Here is an 18,923-nt window from a genome sequence, read left to right as displayed (position 1 = left end):
ATAGACTAAGACAGGAAGAGATATTTCACTGGAGGATACTGATGGCAAATAAGTTCACAAAAATGAACGTCACTTGCCATCATGCATGCTCAGTGGCTCAGCTGTATCTGACTCTTTGTGACCCCATGGACTTTAGCCCAGGAGGCTCCTCTGTCCACGTAATTTCCCAGGCAAGAATACTGTAGTGGGTTGCCATTTCCTCCTCTAGGGGATCTTCTTGACCCAGGAATCGAACCCATGTCTCCTGAGTCTTCCTTCATTGGGAGGCAGATTCTTTACCACTGAGCCACCTGGGAAGCCCATCAGGGAAATGCAGATTAAACCCATGGTGAGATAGTACTGCATACCTATAACAACGGCTAAAATGAAAAGCTGTGACAACGCCGAAAGATGGCAAGGATGTGGACAAATGGATTGCTCATACACTGCTGGTGGGAATACAAAACGGAACAGGCACTCTGAAGAATAGTTGGGCAGATTCTTAAAAACCTAAACATGCAACTACCATACAACCTAGCAGCTGTACTCCTAGGTATTTATCCCAGAGAAATTAAGACTTAGGCTCACACAAAAACCTGTAAATTAAGGTTCATAGCAGCTTAGTCCATTTCAGCTGCTATACCAGAAATATCATAAACTGGGTGGCTTATAAACAACAGAAATTTGTTTCTCATGGTTCTGGAAACTAGGAAATCCAAGATCAAGGTCACTGCAAATTCGGTCTCTGGTTATGGTCTGTCTCCTGGTTTCTAGACAGTAGCCTTCTCACTCTGTCCTAACAAGACTAAAGGGGGAAAGGAGCTCTCTGGGGTCTCTCTTTAAGGGCACTAATCCCATTCACGAAGCCTCCATCCTCATACTTAATCATCTCCCAATGCCCACATTCTAATATCCTCATACTAGACATTTGGTTTCGACAGATGAATCTAGGGGAACACAAATGTTCAGTCAACGGTAGCAGCTTTACAGTCCTCAAGTGTAAACCAACCCAAACGTCTCTCAATGACTGGTTTCAAAACAAAACAAAAATGATATAGCACATCCATACCATGGAATATTCTTAGCAATAAAAAAAGCAAAAATAAAAATTCAAAAAGCAATAAAAAAATAGACACATAACAACTGGGACAGATCTCAGGGGAATTATGCTGAGTGAAAAAATCCAATCCAAAGAGTCCATGTACTATCTTAATATGCTTCATGATTTTATTATACAATATTATTCATAATTTCATGACAAATTATAGTAACAGAGAACAGATTAGTGCTTGCTGTGGGTTAGGGAAGGGGCAGAGGCAAGGCATGGCTGGGAGGGAGGTGGGTATGGTTATAAAGGGCGCATAAGGGATCCCTTATGTGAAGGAATTGTCCATGTCTGAACGGTGGTGTGTATACATGGACCGACACATGTAAAATGGCATAAACTAAAAACACACACGACTGAGTACATGTAAATCTGAGTGAAATCAGTGGATTATACTGTGATATTGTACAGTTTTGTAAGATGTTGCCCAGGAGGAAAACTGAGTGAAGGGTATATGGAGATCTCTGTATTATATATTAAGCTGCATGTGAATCTACAATTACTTCAAAATAAAAAGTTAAATTTTAAAAAGGGGGTAGCTAGAGAAATTCTTCAAAGTGATAAGCATTCAGGGAAAAGTATAGAATGTAAACAAGTATTAAGTGGACAGAATAACCTTGGACATACATAGTTTTGTGCTACTTAAGTATATCTCCAGGATAAATTTACTGGATTAGAAAATAAAAGCATATGCAGGATTGTGTCAACTTCACATTAACTTGGAGAAAACTCGAAAGTATTTCTTTCCATTCACTTGAGTCTGCTTTTGTATTTCTTAAAAATGGTTAGAGCTCTCCTTAGATAGGAAAAAACTAAATAAGAAATGTACAATGCCTAAATATTTTATCTTCCTGCTATTTAAATAGTTTTTCTTTTTCCCTACTAACAGAGTCACTGGTTATTTGTACCACATGTGAAGGCTACTGATTTCTGTATAATTTTATATCCTGTTACTTTAGAAGACTTTGTTTTTTAAACTTTGCAGTTTGAGTTTTGTATTTCTGGTTGTGCTGGGCCTCTGTTGCTGCACACAGGTTTTCTCTAGTTGCAGCGAGCAGGGGCTACTCTGTTACAGAGCACAGGCTCGAGGAATGCAGGCTTCAGGAGCCTGCAGCTGTGGGCGCGGTAGTTGTGGCACGCGGGCTTAGTTCCTCTGTGGCTTGTGGGATCTTCCCGGAGTAGGGATAGAACCTGTGTCCCCTGAAGGTGGATTCTTAACCACAGAGAAGCTCCAAGACTTTTTTTTATTGTCTAAATTAGTGTTATTTATCTGTGCTTCCCATGTTCATGCTATAAACTCTAATATCCAGTTCTCATGTCCCTAGAAGTTTCTTCTTTAAATGTATTGGCTAAACCTCCAGTATAATGTTAAATAGTGGTAGAAACAATGGGTATCTCAGCATTTCCCCATTAAGATGCTGGTTTTAGGACAGACACACACACACATATACATATTCATGTAAGGTAAGTATTACTTAGGTCTTCTGTCTTGAATGTTTATTACGCAAGTGTTGAATTCTGCCCAGGGTTTTCTGGCATCTGTGGATGATAAATCTTTTCCATCTCAGATCTATTAATATGGTGTATCATATTAATAGATTTCCTAATACTGAATCAATCTTATGTTTCTGATCATGGTGTATCATTTCTTTATGTGGTGCTAGATTCTGTTCACTAATACATTATTTAAAACTTTTATATCAATAAGTGGTATTGACCTATCATTTTTTTATTTTTTATACTGTATTTATCAGGTTAAACTTATTCCCTTAATTTTTATTTGTTTTCCTCCCTTTATGATTGAATTATCTGGGTCTCTAAGGTTTCTTCATTTATTAAGTAAATATCTTTTCTATCCTGTATCTCATTAACTTGTGATTTTATCTTTATTATTTTATTCTTTATGCTTTTTTATTTACTTTTTGGTTCTTTTTCTAGTTTTAGGGGCTGGGAAAACTCATTTATTTTCTTTCCTTTTTCAGTTCAGTTGCTCAGTCATGTTCGACTCTTTGCGACCCCATGAACCACAGCAAGCCAGGCCTCCTTGTCCATCACCAACTCCAGGAGTCCACCCAAACCCATGTCCATTGAGTTGGTGATGCCATCCAACCATCTCATCCTCTGTCGTCCCTTTCTCCTCCTGCCCTCAATCTTTCCCAGCATCAGGGTCTTTTCAAATGAGTCAGCTCTTCGCATCAGGTGGCCAAAGTACTGGAGTTTCAGCTTCAGCATCAGTCCTTCCAATGAACACCCAAGACTGATTTTTAGGATGGACTGGTTGGATCTCCTTGCAGTCCAAGGGACTCTCAAGAGTCTTCTCCAACACCACAGTTCAAAAGCATCGATTCTTCTGCGCTCAGCTTTCTTTATAGTCCAACTCTCACATCCATACAAGACCACTGGAAAAACCATAGCCTTGACTAGATGGACCTTTGTGGACAAAGTAACATCTCTGCTTTTTAATATGCTGTCTAGGTTGGTCATAGACAAGTAAATCTCACAAAGTCTGCTATGCAGAGTCTGCATTGGCATTTTTTAGAAATTCGTAATTTCAACTTTCACCCAAGAGTTGTTCAATAGATGGTTTATTTATCCCCAGGTGAAAGGCCCCTTTAAATAAAAAAATTAACAAATTCTATGATTCTTTTGCATTTTGATCAGAGTACTACCTGTAATGTATGTATGTCCATCAGGGATACTGGCCTGTCATTTTCTTTTCTGTGTGATATCTTTGTCTGGTTTTGGTATCAGGGTGATGCTGATCTCATCGAGTTCAGAACTGTCCCTTCCTCTGCAGTTTTTTGGAATAGTTTCAGAAGGAGAGATGGTGACTCTTCTCTAAATGTTTGGTAGAATTCACCTGTGAAGCCATCTGGTCTTGACTTTGGTTTGCTGGAAGTTTTTAAATTATTGATTTGATTTTATTACTGGTAATGCATCAGTTCGTATTTTCTATTTCTTCCTGGTTCTGCCTTGGGAGATTGTACAGTGAGGACTTTGTCCATTTTTTTCCTTGCTCATCCATTTTACTAGCTTTCGTAATCTATTATGATCCTTTGCATTTCTGTGGTGTCAGCTATAACTTCTCCTTTTCCATTTCTGATTTTATGGATTTGGGTCTCATCTTTTTTTTCTTGATGAGTCTGCTGCTGCTGCAGCTAAGTCGCTTCAGTTGTGTCCAACTCTGTGTGACCCCATAGACGGCAGCCCACCAGGCTCCCCCGTCCCTGGGATTCTCCAGTTGCCATTTCCTTCTCCACTTGATGAGTCTAGCTGAAGGTTTATCAGTTTTGTTTATCTTTTCAAAGCACTACCTTGAATTCTTAAAACCAGTACAGTATTCTTTAGGGTAATTAGGTTCACAGAGAAACTGAGCGTGAAGGTACAGAGATTGTTCACATGCCTCCTACCCCCTCACATGCACAGGCTCCCACTATTAACCTCCCCCACTAGAGTGCACGTTGTTACAATGGAGGAACCTACACGAACACATAATCATCACCCAGAGTCCACAGTTTATAGCAGGGTTCACTCCTAATACTGACCATTCTATGGGCTGCACAATGGATAATGACACGTATCTACCATTTTAGTATCACTGGAGCCATTTCATGGCCCTAAAAATCCTGTATGTGCCACCCATTCATTCCTCCCTCCTCCTCCACTCATTTCTGTTTTTTTCCTTAACAAATTTTACTTTATTATTATTATTGGCCACACCACACAGCATGCAGGATCTTAGTTCCCTGACAAGGGATCAAACTCCACACTCCCAGCAGTGGAGGAGCAGAGTCTTTATCACTGGACCACTAGGGAAGTCTCATGTGTTTTAATAGTATAAAAATATTCATTATTAATATCATCTTCCTAATATGAAAATGCCTAAAATTAGAAATCATATTAAAAGTTTGAATAAATGTATTTTTATATGAAAAATCATCATAAAGAAATCCACTCACAGTATTCATTAGGTTTTTTAAACATATACATACTCTAAATAATGACAGTTTACTCTTTTCCATCGACATTAGTGCCACTAAGACACTCTAATATGCTACTGTTATTGCTCACATTATCAAAGAAAGATACGTTTGTATTTAATATACACTGTTTACTAAACTAGTAAAACAGACTAAGGCCCTTTGAGAACATGTCAACAACTATCTTAAAAGAAACAGGAAATTCATTTTATCACAATTTTCCCATTGCCTGAGACTTCTGGTTAACTGAATTTTTACTTTATACTATTAGTAATTTGTTCCTCACAGTCTATGACACTTATTTATTATATATACTTATTCTATCGATTAATATTTAATGACTGTTTATAATTCATCAGACTCTAGCAATATACTGGTGAAAATATGGATAAGATACCCCACTCTCATGTGTGGTGAAAGCATTTGTCACCCAGCTGTGTCTGACTTTTTTGACCCCATGGACTGTAGCCCGCCAGGCTCCTCTGTCCATGGAATTCTGCAGGCAAGAATACTGGAGTGGGTTACCATACCCTTCTCCAAGGGATCTTCCCAACCCAGGGATTGAACCCAGGTCTCCCACATTGCAGGCGGATTCTTCACTGTCTGAGCCACCAGGAAGCTACCCTTGTAAGCTTACATCTTAGTGGGGAGTTTCAGACAAGAATCATAACGTAATGTATGGCAATATGTACAGTGAAGTGCCCGGGATGGGGTGGACATGGAGTCAGGTGGTGAATCAAGGTACGACAGCCAATGAAAACTACTTTAAGGAGCTGGTATTTGTCCAGAGACCTGATAAAGAAGTTGCCATGGAAAGACTTTAAGAAAGGAGTTTCAGGGCAGTGGGCAAAGGAAGTGTAAAGATAGCTGAGGCAGAAACCAGCCTGGAGGGACAGTCTGGAGGTCAGTTTGCTATGGTGCAGAGAACAAACCAAAGAACTGATACAAAGCAGACGCTGGCAAGGACCGGATCATGAGGAAGCCACGAAAAGCAGTTTGGATTTGACTCTGGCACTGAGAGCAGTTACAGAATTTCAAGGCAGGTGGCAAATAGATTCTGATTTATGTTTTTAATGATTACTGATCACTAAATGGAGAATGGATTGAGAGGAGGGCAGGAATGAGAGAGGAAAGCAGTCCATCCCAGAGGCTTGATTCAGGTGGCCCAGACCACAGTAGTAGTGATGGAGAGGCTGAATCAACACATGCAGCATGCGTTGCATGGGAAGCGGACAGAACTTGCTAACAAACTGGCTTGCAGTTGGAGGGCAAAGAGCAGCATCTAGGATAACGCCTGTGGTGGTGTCATTTACTGCAACAAAGATGACAGAGAAGAGAGGAGGCACAGAAGAAAACAGTTCCTCTGAAGTAAGGAACTGTTTGTCTTTCCCTAGACCTCACACACATCACCAAGTGTGGAACTGAGAAGAGCAGAGCAAAAATATGTGAGCATCAGATTATTCCAGCACCAGCTATCCAATCCAAAGTGTTAGAGTCACACACCTAGCCTATACTTGGGGGGTGGGAGTGGGAAAGGAGAGAATTTCGAACCAGCTAGTCTACTGAAGTTTAAAAGCAAGCAGACTGTGTCTCAGAAACTGAAATGTGATCATACGATTGAAAGTGGCCTCAAAAGTTATGAAACTGGATCAACATGTTGTTGTTCATGAAGATGCAACTCAATGGAAAGAGGGGTACTTAGAACACAGCTGAAAGCAGGAACAGGAAAGAAGACTCTTCTATGTTTATTCCCCAAGTTTTTCAGCATATTCAGAAAATGAAGTACCAAAAGGAACTCAAGAATGAGTTCAAAAACTGCTGAGAAGTTTAACAGGGTGAAGACAGAGGACTGATGTCAACAATATGGCAGCGGTTGATCACCTTCATAAATGCATTTTGGTAAGTAGCAGAGACTCAAAAGCCAAATTGGAAAAAAAAAAGCCAAATTGGGGAAAAAAGCCAAATTGGAATGGGTAAAAAAGAACACAGGAAGTGAGGAGATCAAGGTTAACAGCTACAGAATATCTTTTGAGAAGTTTAGCTTTACAAACGCATGAGATAAAAACAAGAGTTGACCCTTTTAAATCATAATGGCAGCTTAGCTTCACAGAAATGTCACTATTATTCTTTAGAAATTAAAATATGTACAGTGCAGGAAATCATAATTTTCAAACAGATTTTTTTCTTACCTTCACTGATTAAATTTAATGTGCCTTGTTTTCCATCTCCTTCTTGTGACTGACCTGGATCCAGTGAAGTCTGAGAAAGGCTAACCTCAGCTGATAACTGGTCAAGGCTCTGATAACTTTTTCTGTAAGACAAAGGTGAAATACTACTTTAACTTCTTCCCACAATAAAAAAATTTCTAGAGATATTTTTTAATGGTTTTCTCCAATTTACTGAATTTCAGGTTCATTTCTCCCCATCTGCCCCCAAAACTTCATCTGTATCATGGCAATAGAAACTGTTGTATCTTTCCCTCTGCCCTCTTTGGAGGTTGTTAAATCCACTAAAACAGGAAAAGAGAAACAACCTGTCAAACAAATTCAGTTCCTTACATCAATTTTTGATGATCAAGTTAGTAAAGAAATAGGCACCTCTGGTCATTATCAGTTGTCAAAGGTGCAGAAAGCCTCAAGTCTCTCAATACACAAATGAAACTGAAAGTGACCTAACTTTTGTTGTGAGGACTGTGTCTCCTAAGCACAATACCTTGGGACTGTTACAGATGATTTTTACATAAAAATAACCAATTATTGTCATCAATTCCTGTCACTGAGAAATTTAAAAAACGTTGGGTAGTAAAATACCTGTGTGTTAATATACCTTCAAGATGATTAACCTCCTTCCATCACCTGTTGACAACTGGGAGCCCATTTTCTTTTTTTTTAATGTATTTATATTTAATTGAAGGATAATTGCTTTACAGTATTGTGTTGGTTTCTGCCAAACATCAACATGAATGAGCCCATTTTCTATTAAACAAATTCACTGGAAATAAATTATAACAGATGAAAATTCAGTTATGAATGGAAAGTTAATGAATGTAAATGTTCAAATCTTCCTCCTATTTGTTTTGTCAACATAAAACCAACTCAAAGAGATATATGCAGCTATGATATTACTGACATTTCAGGTATGTGACAAAATTCAGTATTATTTCTAAATATAAATGATCCAGAAAGAGGAACACATTTTTCAGGTTCAACATTTATTTCCAAAGGTAGTCAAACCCCATCTAATTTCCTAGAAGTGTTATAATAATATTGTAGAAAATATATATAATCTTAGTGATCTATTACATAGCTCTTCTCTATTCATACATACAAGAGGAGGCTCACAGATTTAGCTGGTTTGTGTGTATTAAGTATGAGGGGGATATAACTGGCACCCATTTGTTTTATCCTTTAAGAAATGAGGTGAAGGATGAGGTGATAGAATAGCTTCCTAGCTTACAATGTGAGCACTTTCTCACTTTATACAGTGATGACTTTTCAAATGTTGAGAGTATAAAAGTTCTTACTCATAATTTTAAATAGCAAGATAGTCTCTGTAGGAAACTTCAGAGATAATTATAACAGATAACACACATATATAACATGTAACAAAAAATGATACCCAGAAAGAAAAACACCAATACAGTTTACTAACGCATATATATGGAATTTAGAAAGAAGGTAACGATAACCCTGTATGCAAGACAGCAAAAGAGACACAGATGTACTGAACAGTCTTTTGGACTCTGTGGAAGAGGGCGAGGGCAGGATGATGTGGGAGAATGGCATTGAAACATGTAAAATATAATATGTGAAATGAATCGCCAGTCTAGGTTTGATGCATGATACAGGGTGCTTGGGGCTGGTGCACTGAGATGACCCAGAGGGATGGTATGGGGAAGGAGGTGGGAGGGGGGTTCAGGATAGGGAACACTTGTACACTCATGGCGGATTCAAGTCAATGTATGGCAAAACCAATACAATAAAGTAAAATAAATAAATTACTTAAAAAAATGATACCCAATATTTATACAGCACTTATCAAATGCTAGGTGCTGTTCTACATGTACATATATATTAATTTCCTTAATGCTCATGGCTACCAGAAGAGGTTGGAATTATTATCATCCCCACTTTACAGAAGAGGACTGGGACACAGGAGATGAGATTTGCACTTGGTAGCCTGGCTCTAATTCTCTCCCCATAATTACTACACTATCTCCTCTCTAGTCTAAGAAGAAAAGACTCAGCTTCCTATTAGAAGCCCTTCTTAAACAGCAGCTCAGTTCGCTAAGACAGATCATGGAAACTATACTGTATTTAATCAAAGCACTGACAATTTCCCTTGATTTCCAGTAAAATTTTATTTCTTTAGCTATAGCAGGAAGCAGGAATGGAAGAATTTAATAAAGGAAGGCATAAATAAGTTTCTTTTCCAAGTTACTTTTCTGTGTCTAACTAGTAGAAGACTTGCCTTTTAAAATGAAGGGCTTAGGATGTTTCTGATGCTGCTACTTCACTATAGGAAACTTGTTCATGTTGATATTATTCAACTAAAAATGTATGCATGGAAATATATACAAACAACGGAATACCCAGAATTAAAAAGTCTCTATGACTAAGGACTGAGAACTCGGTGGCACACATTTACAGGCTCTCCAGGACTGGGTCACCCACTGAGAGAGGAAAGTGCAGAAAGGCATCCTGTGAGGGGCGTGCTTCCCGAGTGACCTGCTGAAGTACTTTCAGAGAATCGCACTTCCACATCCAAAGTGACTTCAGGACCTCTCTACCCTTTAGGGAATAATCCTTGAGTTTACAGGCTTTATGTACTTCACCAAATGCCAATGGAAATAAAAACAGAATTTGGGAGACAATGATATTTGGAAGCAAAAATAAAAATTCCAAGCCAAAACTAAGCACCTTATTCATAAGATATTATGAATAAGCTATGAATATGAAGAAGACATTATGAATATCTTATCAGTACTATACAATAGTATCCTTGCATGAAACTATTTCCCAGCATCTGACAGGAATCTAGTTCAGCTGCTTTCAGTAATGACAAAGAATGGCTTTGGTTACCACTTTTTTTTTACTGTATTTGCAATGTAACCGGCAACTCCATCTGACAAACATTTTGTTGTCATGGAGTAAACTATCTATTGGAGTTCTGTCTTTAAAAGTCTTATCTTGGAATCCTATACTCACTAAAACCACACTATAAGATTTAAGGGTATCCCATAGCTAAGTCAGGCTTCCCTGGTGGCCTCAGATGGTTAACTGTCTGCCCACAATGCGGGAGACCTGGGTTGGCAAGAACCCTGAAGAAGGAAATGGCAACCCATTCCAGTATTCTTGACTGGAGAATCCCATGGACAGAGGAGCCTGGCAGGCTACAGTCCATGGGGTCACAAGGAGTCGGACACGACTGAATACTTTCTTTCTTTCTTTTGTAGCTAAGTTGGTAAAGAATCTGCCTGCAATGCAGAAGACCCAGGTTCAATCCCTGGGTTGGGAAGATCCTCTGGAGATGGAAATAGTAACCCAGTCCAGTATTCTTGCCTGGAGAATCCCATTGACAGAGGAGCCTGGCAGGGTACAGTCCATGGGGTCACAAGAGTCGGACACGACTTAGCAACTAAACCACCACCATCACCAGATACACCAAACCAGGTAACAGTCTGTTCCTATTTTTCAGAGTTGAACTTTTTAAACGGCAAGAGCTTAATCAAAATAAGAACCCAGATAGTAAGAGTCATGCACTGACTATATGAAAGTTCGCAGTTTACTCTATGCCATTACATTGTTAAATATAATTTAAAATTGTAAGAACTCTTGTGAGCACTTGAGACATAATAAAATTCACAGCATTCAATTTCTTACTATAGGAACATTTAAAAACCACTCAAATTCAAACTTCTATATATAGAACTAGGTACCAAAATCAAGGCAAATTAAAGGAAACTGAGTGATAAGTCAATTCAATTATAAGTAAATTTTTCTACAATCTTATACTACATATCAATGCAGACACACTGTTGTGGCTAATCTACATTACTTATTTGCCCATTAGATATCTTGAGATCAGTAATAATTTACATTATCTGGTAGTCACTGGACAACAGAGAGTATGATAAACAGAAGAATAAACTATCTACATGTAGAAAATAGAAACAAATATATGCACACAATCTATACACAAAGGCATATCACTGTGCATGGAAACTGTTCTTTTTATTCTTGGTTTGATTTCCACAGACATATGTTTAAGGAACAAAGTAAGCATTTGTTACAGCAGAACATCTATAAACTTTTAACTTACTAAAAATGCAAGGGAGCTTAAAAGAGGACAAAATGTGAGTCAGGTCAATACAAAATGTAATTTGTAAAAGATTTCTACAACCTCAGTGCTTTAGACACACATGAGAAGGAGAACCTGGAATACACATGAAGTGATTATATCTAATGCACTGGAAATCATTAAGAAAAATAGGCCTAAGTAGTAGATCATGAAGGGCATAAAAACCACATAATTCTTAATAATTTTGTGAATGGAAGCCAAATTGGGAGACAATGATATATTTAGAAGACTAAAAAAAAGTGTACGTAGAAAATATCTATATGGTGACGATGGATCTAATCTGGGATGGGAATAATCTAACAAAGTTATGCAACAGGTAATCTAACAAGATTATATACCAGATATTTAACAAGCTCATGTGACCTAGACTTTGCATATAAAGATATATATTAAAACAGAACTTAGTGGAAAGAAAAAAGAATCAGTTTCTCGGTGTGTGTGTTAGGGAGTGCACGTTATATATTTATTTATTGTTGAGCTTTTACAGTAATGCCTTAAATGCCTGTAATGCTTTAAAAATTTTTAACATGATACGCCTATGTCTGAAATAAAGGAAGAGATATAATAAAATCCTGCATAACTAACCTTGTCAGTCTAAATAATCTAGAAATAAATTTGAAATGATATGTTTAAAGCTTTATAAACAGTGTAGTAAAAGGAAATAAATTTAAGATCTCTTGTGAAAGGGGTCCTTCCATGACAAGGTGATCACAGCCAAGTTACCCAACAGGTCATTTTACCACAAAATTCATTACATCAAACAGCACACTCTCTTTCTTCTAAAATCCAAATGGGAAAATACATCTACAGAGCCTCTGGAGAAGTTAACTATAGACCTTCCATATCCTTAGCATGAAATTTCAATGACTCATTACAGCGTCAGTTTCTTTCTCCATATTATTAAGAGAGCTAATATTCCCTGTTAAGGAGGCTCTGGCTACCTCCTTCATGATTTGCAGTTTCTCACAAATGTTTGTTGGACTTATTTAAGACACTGATAAAATGAAGAGGAATTGGTGATCAGGTCAGTTTGATAGCTTTGGCCTGTATTATAAATTTGAGGAGAACAAAAACTGTATCTTGATGCAAAGCTATGACGTGTCTCAAACATGATTTATATACAGCACTACTCTGTTCTGAAGATCCATTTCTACATGAAAATCTCCATTTCTACATGAAAAAGTTGGTATTATTTATTTTGAACAACTGGGAATTTGTTGGTCATTTTAAATTTAGATAGGGCTTTAAGAGCTCTCTAAGAAATAGCAGGATATCAGATGAGTGGATACTGTCCAAACATGAAAGATATAAGGCTATACAAGAGTCCAAACAGAAAAGATTATATAGACTATAAATAAATACAGACTTATCAGAAAGAGATTAGGTGCCAGGCAATTTACTACCTCCGATGACTCTTACAATTCTGTTTAAATAAGCATTACCCCCACCCCAGTATTACATGTGCAGAAACAAAAAGCAAGGAGTCACGCTTAGTGTTAAACAGCAAGGAAGCAACAGAAATATGTTCAAGTCCTGACTTTAAACTCTAGGTACAGGGATCTCAGCACTGCCCCGAGTGCGTACTTTTGTTCAGGGATATCAGTTTGGCAATAGGGTCACAGAAAAGCAGTGCCAACATCAGAGGTCTGGAGAGATTAAAGACTGATGATGCCAGGAAGGAAAGGGTATCCTTTCTTAACCTAATGGAGAAACCAAGTCAAGAGGGACAAAACCTGGATCCATTCTAAACAGGCAGTTTCGCTGCATTCTTTTCTGAGACTACAATTAACTCTTGCTGCTACTACAATATTTTGTAGGAGACAGCCTATTACTACATGCGGAGGCAACCCAGAAATAAATCTTCCACTTGGATGCCCTCACTGGTTCCCCATGGGCAGCTCTATGGGCAGGCAGTGGTATGTACATGTCTTTCTGCTAAAATATTTTACCACCCACTATCTAAAGTGACAACATAGATATTGCAATAAAAAGCACAGTTACTAGTCTTTTGTCAGGATATAGTAATATTTTTGCAGTTATAAAGCAGGAGCATCTTACATTATAGATAAGTTTACCAATAACTGCTATAAATTCAGGTTTTCAGTTATAAATCATAAATACAAATAAATATTTTTGCTTACATTAAATGTGTCACAGAAAGATAAAATTATATACCAGCATAATAAGATATATTCTAGTTATTTATACCTTTCATAGGATATAAGGGAACTAGGTTCCAATCCATGAAAGACCCAGTCAACACCTTGACTCATACTCAGTGTGGTGCAGGAGGTGATGAAGAGAGTTCTACTGATTCATTTTGTAAATAACTGGCTCATATTTCCCTATTTATCTCTAACAATCAATGAAACTAACAGGCAAGTAAACATAAAAGCCTCCAGCAATCTTTTTTAAATAACAAAAGGTAAAAATTTATTTTGAATTCTATCTCTGAAATGAGAAAAATCACAGAGGAAAGCAGGCAGAAATTAGGTCTGTACTAAGACATTCCTTGTAGAAATGCCAGGCCACTAATTACCTAGTGAAAGGTGGCCTATGAAGCACATAAAGTATATTGCTCTATCAGTGAAGGGCTTCCCAGGTGGCTCAGTGGTAAAGAACCTGCCTGCCAATGCAGGAGACGCAGGATACGTGGGTTTGATCCCTGGGTTGGGAAGATCCCCTAGAAGAGGAAATGGCAACCACTCCAGTACTCTTGCCTGGTTAAATTCCATGGACAGAGGAGCCTGGAAGGCTACAGTCCACGGGGTTGCAAAGAGTTGGGCATGACTCAGTATGCATGCACTACCAGTGAAATTTTTAAAAGGGCTCTAAAAAAAAAAAAAAGAGAAAAAAACAAAGAGAGGGGGTGGGAGAAAAAAAGGAAGAGAGAAGAGAAGGAGGAGAGAGGGAAGCAGAGGAAGGAGGCACAATGGTAAGGGGAGAGAGAACTGAAGGAGATGGAGGGAGAGCAGGGAAAACTATCAGAAAAATCAGCTGAAAATATGACAATAAAGACACTGAAAACAATTACCACGATGGGAAAGTGACTAAAAGCCAAAAGAAGGTAACACGATTTACAGGTTCTGAAATGAAGGCCACCTAAAGAAGGAGAGCCTAAGATTTTGCAGCTCTCAACAGGGGAAACACTAGCTAAGTGAAACAGTCCTGAATGCTGGGACAAAGAAATAGGGAAAGGATCTTGTGGCCATGGGTGGGGTGATTTTATCTTCAATATCCCCCCAAAATTAGATTTATTGAAAAATGAACAAAACTCTTTAGACCCACCAAGAACAAGTAAATTTCTTTCTATTCTTTTATGACATGGAATTTTGTGTTCAAGCATGAAAATTAGTTCTAACGTAAAAACAAACACCACAGCTAGAATTCAAATATAGATGGCTCACTAAATACAAGCTCCCTGACATAACTGAAGGACTGGCTGAAGATTCAGTAGAGAAGTAGGTAGCTAATGTAATACTACATAAGCGTTTCTCAACGTCTTTTACTTCTCCAGGGTGCCTTGGCTTTGTAACATTACCACATTCACTGCCTTAATATAACCTTACCAAGCCAAAATAGTCTTAAATCCCACTTTTGCTCTGAGCTAATAATGAATTCAGAAAAGTATTAGAAACCAAAGTGGACAGTCATATGTTTTGGTACAACTAAGTTTGTAATTAGTTGGGGGAAAAAAAAAAAGTGTCACACTTACTCATACCACTGTTTATTGTGTTTTCGGTAAAGCAACGTATCCAAGGCAACAGCACTGACATCCAGAGCTCCTGGGGAAGGCCACTGGTTGGTGAGGTGAGCAGTTAACTCTTGTCTCGATCTTAAATCATTATTCTTTAGCACAGTCCTGTGAATATTAAGATGGTGAGTGCTTTTGTCTTCACTGTTCTGCAATGGCAGAGGAACCTAACGGTATCAATTTAGGCCCCCAAATTCACCTTTTAAAAATGGTATGTTAACAGACTAGGGACAGAACTACAGGAAGGCTGGTTGGGCTATGCCTGTTCTGTTTCCTGCAGTATGTGTTTCTCATTCTTTCTCTACCTGCTGTAACAAATCGCTACCTGTGAAATTCAGGCTTCCTATCTTTTCCCCAGAGATATTACTAAAGGACTAAGGGACCCAAGCTGCACTTGACATCTTAACTAAAAATAATGGTGATATCCTAAAAGTTACAGGTGATCAGATACCAATAAAAACATAAAAGAGAGTGGAGATTCCATCTGTACGATTATCTAGCTTCAAAATTCACAATGTTGAAGTAATAGTAAACAAAGTAACTAAATAAAAATAAAATATAGAAAAATATAAAATAAAAACTATGAGGCTCCTGTAACTGTTTCTGATAGAAATGACTACCAGTAAATCTTCATGAAAATAATTTCCTCAATGACAACTGCATTGAACCATATACTCTACTGGAAATTTTCTACAGAATGAAGCCACTGTAACAACTCATGGTTTTATTCTCATCTTTTGTAAAGCTATTATTCATTAATACAGCTTGGAAAAGAACTAGCTTTCCGCCAAAATTTCAATTTCACAAAACTAATTCAATATTTGAACTGTTAGTTCAATTAAAAGCATAATTCATTTTGCAAAGCTCTAATTCTACCTCTAAAATATCTTAAAATATCACCTAGGCAACCTGCATTCTCAAGCAGGAGTCCAAGACTTTAGTGTCCCAAGGTTCTGAGCAATCAGCTCAGAAGCCGGAAGTAAAATGTGCTTGCCACTAACTTTCAGAGACCACAGTCCTGTTGTGGGTGGCAGACAGTCAGCAGTATACTAGCTAGCAAGACAATCCTGCACTCGAGAAGGCCAACCTGCACACCACCACTGGCTCTTAACCATGATTCCAATGGAGTAATCCCACTTTTAAATGTCTCTACAAGCTACAAACAAATATTCTGATTTTATAGAGATCTTATTTTATCTGTGTGCATTTAAAATATTTGTTCCACTATGTCCATAAAGAAACATTACCTGATGTAAACAACAGACTTTCTCCTAAAATTGGAATACTAGAAATGAAATAGGCAGAGTTCAGTAAGAATGTCTCCCATTAAGATACTACCTTAGGCAAGGTTCAACTATTTCATTTCACTAGAGAAGGAATGAAACATTTTAAAAAGACTTCTAGGGTACTTTAACATTAGTTTTTACAAAAACAGTAAAGAGGGATTAGAAAACTTCTAAGATTGACAGAAAAATTGTGTAAAGCGGAAATGGTGGTTACTGGCCAGAGAATCTGTTAAAATAAACTATCTTTATTTTGGGCTCTATTACTACATTTTTCTCTTTCACATACTCCTCTTTAGGGTTTCCAGTGGATGTCACTGGAGAACAGAATCTCGAAGTCGTAACTGGCCCACAGGAAATATTCACAGCAGAATGCAAGAAAGGCACACAGGCACCTGAGGAAAGGACACTGGTAAAACTCAGTTAACGAAAAGTAAGCACCACCTCCACTTTAGAATATGTTGTGGAAAGTGAAAACTTTTACACCACGTAGGATGGAAAAAGGGACTGAATTTTCACAGAACTTTTTACACACTATTCGCCCGTGGATAATTTTTGCCCATTGATGAACTAGGTATTGTCTTTTTCTGTGGGAGCCTGCCTGGTCCTCTGGAACAGCATATAAGAGATTTCAGTGTATTGACCAGGCCTAGTTTTTCATCCACGCCACACCTGGTTCCCACCATCTGTGAGGAATGTGGACAGAGGAAATCCTAGCGCTTGCTCTGCGGCTGCGGAAAGGAAAGCTTCTGGAGGATCCTGGTAAGGGGGCCCTTGCTCTTACCACCCCCGTACACTAGGGGGCAGGCAAGTGGACTGGTTGGGTTGAGAACCCCACCCCTGAATTCTGAATCTTGACCAGAGTTCTCTTAGGGTGATAAACAGACAAGCAGTTTATTTGTTCTAGCAGTGAGGGCCTGACCAAATGTGCCAATAAACAGACATTCCTATTTCCGTCTGAAGGAGCTCGGCCTGCTGCTAACATTTAAGGTTAATAATTCTACAGAAAGATGCACTAAGAGAAAATTGTTTAATTTACTAAGAAAGTAGAAATAATATATGTATTCCAGCTAATTTTTAACAGCTTTCCTGTAGTATCTACCTCTGAATTGGTGGATAACTAATTTCTCTTTAGATTCTCAGTAGGAATTATTTAGGAATTTGGCCACACCCACACAATTCAGTCTTATCCTCCTCAGCTTTACTGAAGTATAATTGATAATTTAAAATTGTATACATATAAAGTAAACAACTTGATGATTTGATAGACAATGTAAAATAATAATCACACTCAAGCTAATTAACACATCCAACGCCTAACATAGTTAACTTCTTTTCTTTGTGATGAGAACACTTAAGATCTACCCTCTTAGAAAATTTCCAGTATACAATAATGTTAACTACAGTCACTTTGTCATGCATTAGATCTCCAGAATTTATTCATCTTGCATAACAGAAACTTTGTACTCCTGAACTTTATCTCCCTAAATCCCTGCCTCTTCAGGCTCTGATAACAATCATTTTATTCCATTTCTGTGTATTTGACTTCTTTAGAGTCCACATATAAGTGGGATCATACAGTTTTTGTCTTTCTGCATCTAGTTTATTTCACTTAGCATAATGTCATACATGTTGTTATGAATGGTAGGATTTCCTTCATTTTTAAGGCTGCATTATCATCCATTGTATATGTTTGTATATAGACACAGGGTCTTTATATATCACATATTCTTTATCCATCCATCCATGGACACATGGACACTGAAATTACCTCTACCTCTTGGTTACTAACGCTGAAATCAACATGACAGTGTGCTATCGCTTCAAGAGAAAGGCTTTAATCTCCTAGGCCTTCCCTGAGTTCCAAAGAAGAGACTCAAGCAGTTTTGAATTTAGGGAAATGAGGGAATGCAGACACAAAGGAAAAGCAGTCAAGAAACAATAGCTCACATAAACAGAAAATCATAGCAGACTGACAAAAGAAATCAAAGATGATATAAACAATTGGGGAGATATATCATGTTCCTGGATTGGGAGAAATGGACACTGTGAAAATGACAATCCTACCAGAAGCAATCTACAGAGTCAATGCAATCTCTATCAAATTACCAACGGCATTTTTCACAAAACTAAAACAAAAAAATTTCACCATTTGTATGGAAACACAAAAGACCCCAAAAATGCAAAGCAATTTTGAGAAAAAGAATGGAGCTGGAGGAATCAACCTCCTGACTTCAGACTATACTACAAAGCTACAATCACCAAGACAATATAGTACTGGCACAAAAGCAGAAATATAGACCAATGGAACAAGACAGAACGCCCAGAGATAAAATCACACACCCAGGGGCACCCTGTCCTTGACAAAGGGGGCAAGAACATACAACGGAGAAAAGACAGTCTCTTCAATAAGTGGCGCTGCGAAAAATGACAGCTACGTGTGAAAGAATGAAATTAGAACA

General features: G+C 38.0%; 1 protein-coding gene across 6 annotated transcripts in view; it reads right to left on the bottom strand.

Moving 5' to 3' along the window:
- Window positions 1–18,923, bottom strand: part of LOC102406256 (RUN domain-containing protein 3B) — a 190,740-nt gene that overhangs the window by 11,972 nt on the left and 159,845 nt on the right. For 4 of the 6 annotated variants that reach the window (XM_025290982.3, XM_025290983.3, XM_044946551.2 and 1 more), the window contains 2 exons: window positions 15,140–15,286; window positions 7,254–7,375 (listed from right to left, as the gene is read on the bottom strand). In XM_025290982.3, coding sequence (XP_025146767.2) covers window positions 7,254–7,375; window positions 15,140–15,286 — 269 coding nt within the window. The remainder of the gene's footprint in view (window positions 1–7,253; window positions 7,376–15,139; window positions 15,287–18,923) is intronic. The other 2 variants (XM_025290984.3, XM_025290985.3) reach the window with 1 other exon arrangement.

This window comes from Bubalus bubalis, chromosome 8, assembly GCF_019923935.1.
Source record: "Bubalus bubalis isolate 160015118507 breed Murrah chromosome 8, NDDB_SH_1, whole genome shotgun sequence".
Classification (NCBI taxonomy): Eukaryota; Metazoa; Chordata; class Mammalia; order Artiodactyla; family Bovidae; genus Bubalus; species Bubalus bubalis.
This window is presented reverse-complemented; position numbering and strand designations above follow the sequence as displayed.